A 2,932-nucleotide genomic window follows, 5' to 3' on the forward strand; every position below is an offset into this window, starting at 1 on the left:
GGGGGGGGAGGGCGATGATGGTGGGGAGCATCCGTGCCACCAGGGGGGGGGGGACCCCACCCGTCGGCCTTGCTCAGAAGGAGAAGGGCTGCGACGCGTGGTGGTGATGGTGGCCATCGTGCGCGAAGGGGGGCAGGTAGTCGCCGGTGTGGCTGGCGGCCAGTGGCGAGTGCTCGCCGGTGTACGGTTCATAATCCCCAGCCGGATGCTGGTGGTGGTGGTGGTGGTGGTGGTGGTGCTGATAGTGCGGGTCATCGAGGAAGGCCCCGCCGTCGGACACCACAGCCGGGTCGGTCCCGCCGGGGACCGGCCCAAAGAGGGCCACCGACATGCGTGACAGCAGCGACCCGAGGGCCGACTGCGGGGGGGGCTCCGGCCCGGGGGCACGGCCGCCGGTCGGCCCCGCCGGCAGGAGGGAAGTCCCCTCGGCGGACAGGATGGGCCCGCCAAGGGCATCCATTGCCCCGAGGGCCTCGAAGGCCTGGCGATCGTGCGGATGCATGCTGTCCGCCAGGCCGGGCCCCTGCTGGCCGGCGGTGCGGCCGCCGCCACCGCCGTGAGAGCGACCCCCCTTGCCGGGGCCGGGGCCGCTGCCGTCGGCGAGGGCCCCGGCCCCGGCCCCGGCCCCGGCCCCGCTGGACGACTTCGGGCCGTGCCGGCTTTTGTGCGCCTTGAGGGCCATGCGCGCCTCGTCCAGGCCCAAGCTGGCCAGGGCCACGGTCCCGCGGAGGAAGAGCGGCGCCGCGCGCCGCCGCGACCAGGGCGTCTCCCCGGCCAGCGGCAGGATGGCCATCTGGGCTCGGTACTCGGTGCCGATGGCCGAGATGGCCGATGACAGGCTCTTGGAGGACAAAGTCAGCAGGGCCAGGGCCAGGGCCTCCACCGTGCTGAGCGAGCTGTTGTTGGCCAGGAAGGTGGAGGCCGAGTTGGGCCGGTGGCTGGACCGGTGCACCGACGCCCTGGCCCCCGGGCCCAGGTCGTCATCCATCGGGAAGAGCGGATCCGTCGGCAGCCCATGCAGCGGGCTGAACCGGAAGTCGTCCAAATCCCCGGCCGAGGAGGCGTCCGCCCCGCCGGGACCATGCCCGGCGCCGGCCGGCCCGCCACCGGGCAGCGGGAAGTGGTCGCTGTAGATGCTGATGGCCGAGCTGGTGGATGTCCGCATGGAGGCGGTCCCGTCAGTGGCCACACCGCCGGGCCCGGGGCCGGCATGGTTGAGCGACGCCGCCCCGGCCGACAGGCCGCCCTGGGTGGTGGTGCTCGAGTGGTGCTCGATGTGCCGGAGGAGCGCACGCTCGACATTGCCCAGGCGATCGGTCAGCAGCGAGGAGATCGGCGCAAACAGGATGAACAGCACGTAGAAGGCCACCACATCCAGGCAGAACATGTGGAAGGTGAAGATCTGTGATGCGGATGGGCGGGGGGGGGCGGGGGGGTCAGAGGCCGAGACGCCAGGAGGCAAGGGTGGTGGGGGGGGGGGGGCGCCCTGGCCGGGCAGGGCCGACCGACGGAAGGAGAGGCACGGAAGCCAGGGGAAGGGGGGACGCACCGTCTCGCGGTAGAGCAGCGGAACGCAAGCAAGGATGACCGCGGCCACCGGCATCGAGAGGAACCAAACCGAGAAGAAGATGGTGATGTTGCGGAAGAAGAGCGCCCGGGGGGACCGGCGGTAGGACTGCCGCAGGGCGCGCAGCGCGGCCGCCAGGAACTGCAAGTACAAAATGCACCGAGCCGTCAGGAGCAGCGAGCCGGCCAGCGTCTGTCCCGGTCCCAGGGGAGGGGGGAGGGGGGGAGCATATGCATGCATGTGACGGGTCAGAACACGGGCACCCGGCGCCCGGCACCCGGCACCCGCACAGGCGAGACCGCGCGGTGGAAAGCCCCCACACGAAGCCCAGCACGCACCTGGAACACACTGATGCCGGTGTCCTCGACGGTGCCGCCGCCCCCACCGCCGGCCGCCGACAGGAACTGCATCAGGAAGAGCCCCATGCACAGGGACGAGTAGAGGCCCACCGAAATGCCCACCGACATGAGTGGCGTGCAGTTGAACCAGCGCTTTTTCGGCTTGGCCGAGCCGCCATGGCCGAGCCCGGCCAGCTCCGCATCGGTCGCCCCGTAGTACGACCCCCCGTGCAGGTAGTCCATGATGCTGTGGTCCGAGGCCGAGCGCTTGAAGCCGCCGGGCCCGCCGGACCCGTGCATGTCGGCGCCATCCCCGGCGCCCGAGGACAGGAGCCCAGGCCGCATGAGCTCCGGCGGCGGGGGCGTCGGCTCCGGCCAGCCGTGCGCAATCAGCAGCAGCAACGCAAAGAGGACCACCTGGGAGATGAGCTCGATCGACCGGGCCGCGCCCTCGGTCGAGGGCTCGGCGATGCCGGTCAGCCGCACCCCGCCGGCATGCACGCCAGACAGCACGGCCCCGCTGAATTCCAGCAACAGCCCCACGGTGAAGAGCATGTTCAGCTGCGAGACCGAGGCCGCACGGCGGCCGGCGGAACATCGACGGTCAGGCAATCGGCCACGGGGGAAGCAACAAACAAAACCGGCGGACCATGGCCCGGTGGCGACTGGCTGTGGCGTACCGGCGTCAGGAGCGAGGAAATCCCATGGAACATGGCGACGGTGATGTTGAACACCAGGTGGAGGACCAGCAGAACCAGAGCCATGGCCGCAAAGCCGGACACAATCGGCAGGACCACTGCGGTGGGCGGCGCGCCCGGGCCCGCGCGGAGGGAGGAGAGGTCGTTCAAGTGAGCAGGGGGGAGACGATTCGGCACAGGGGGCGGGAGAGCGGCGAAAGGGAGATGCGGTGCACACGACGTACGACGCTCATCCAGGGAGGGATGTGTGCCGTCCGACTGGAGGGCCGTCACATTCGAGTGGTGCAGCTGCACCATCATGTCCTGGCAGGAGGCAATGGCAAAGAAAC

The 2,932-nt window shown here is 70.9% G+C and overlaps 1 protein-coding gene across 1 annotated transcript in view; it reads right to left on the reverse strand.

Annotated features, from left to right (window-relative positions):
* Window positions 1-73: 73 nt before the first annotated feature.
* H696_05648 (hypothetical protein) overlaps window positions 74-2,932 on the reverse strand; it is a gene marked incomplete at both ends in the record, with an annotated part of 4,796 nt that continues 1,937 nt past the window's right edge. The window contains 5 exons of the mRNA XM_009499466.1: window positions 74-1,402; window positions 1,550-1,759; window positions 1,906-2,466; window positions 2,586-2,701; window positions 2,828-2,906. Coding sequence (XP_009497741.1) covers window positions 74-1,402; window positions 1,550-1,759; window positions 1,906-2,466; window positions 2,586-2,701; window positions 2,828-2,906 — 2,295 coding nt within the window. The remainder of the gene's footprint in view (window positions 1,403-1,549; window positions 1,760-1,905; window positions 2,467-2,585; window positions 2,702-2,827; window positions 2,907-2,932) is intronic.

The sequence above is a fragment of the Fonticula alba genome, assembly GCF_000388065.1.
Source record: "Fonticula alba strain ATCC 38817 unplaced genomic scaffold supercont2.12, whole genome shotgun sequence".
NCBI lineage: Eukaryota > Rotosphaerida > Fonticulaceae > Fonticula > Fonticula alba.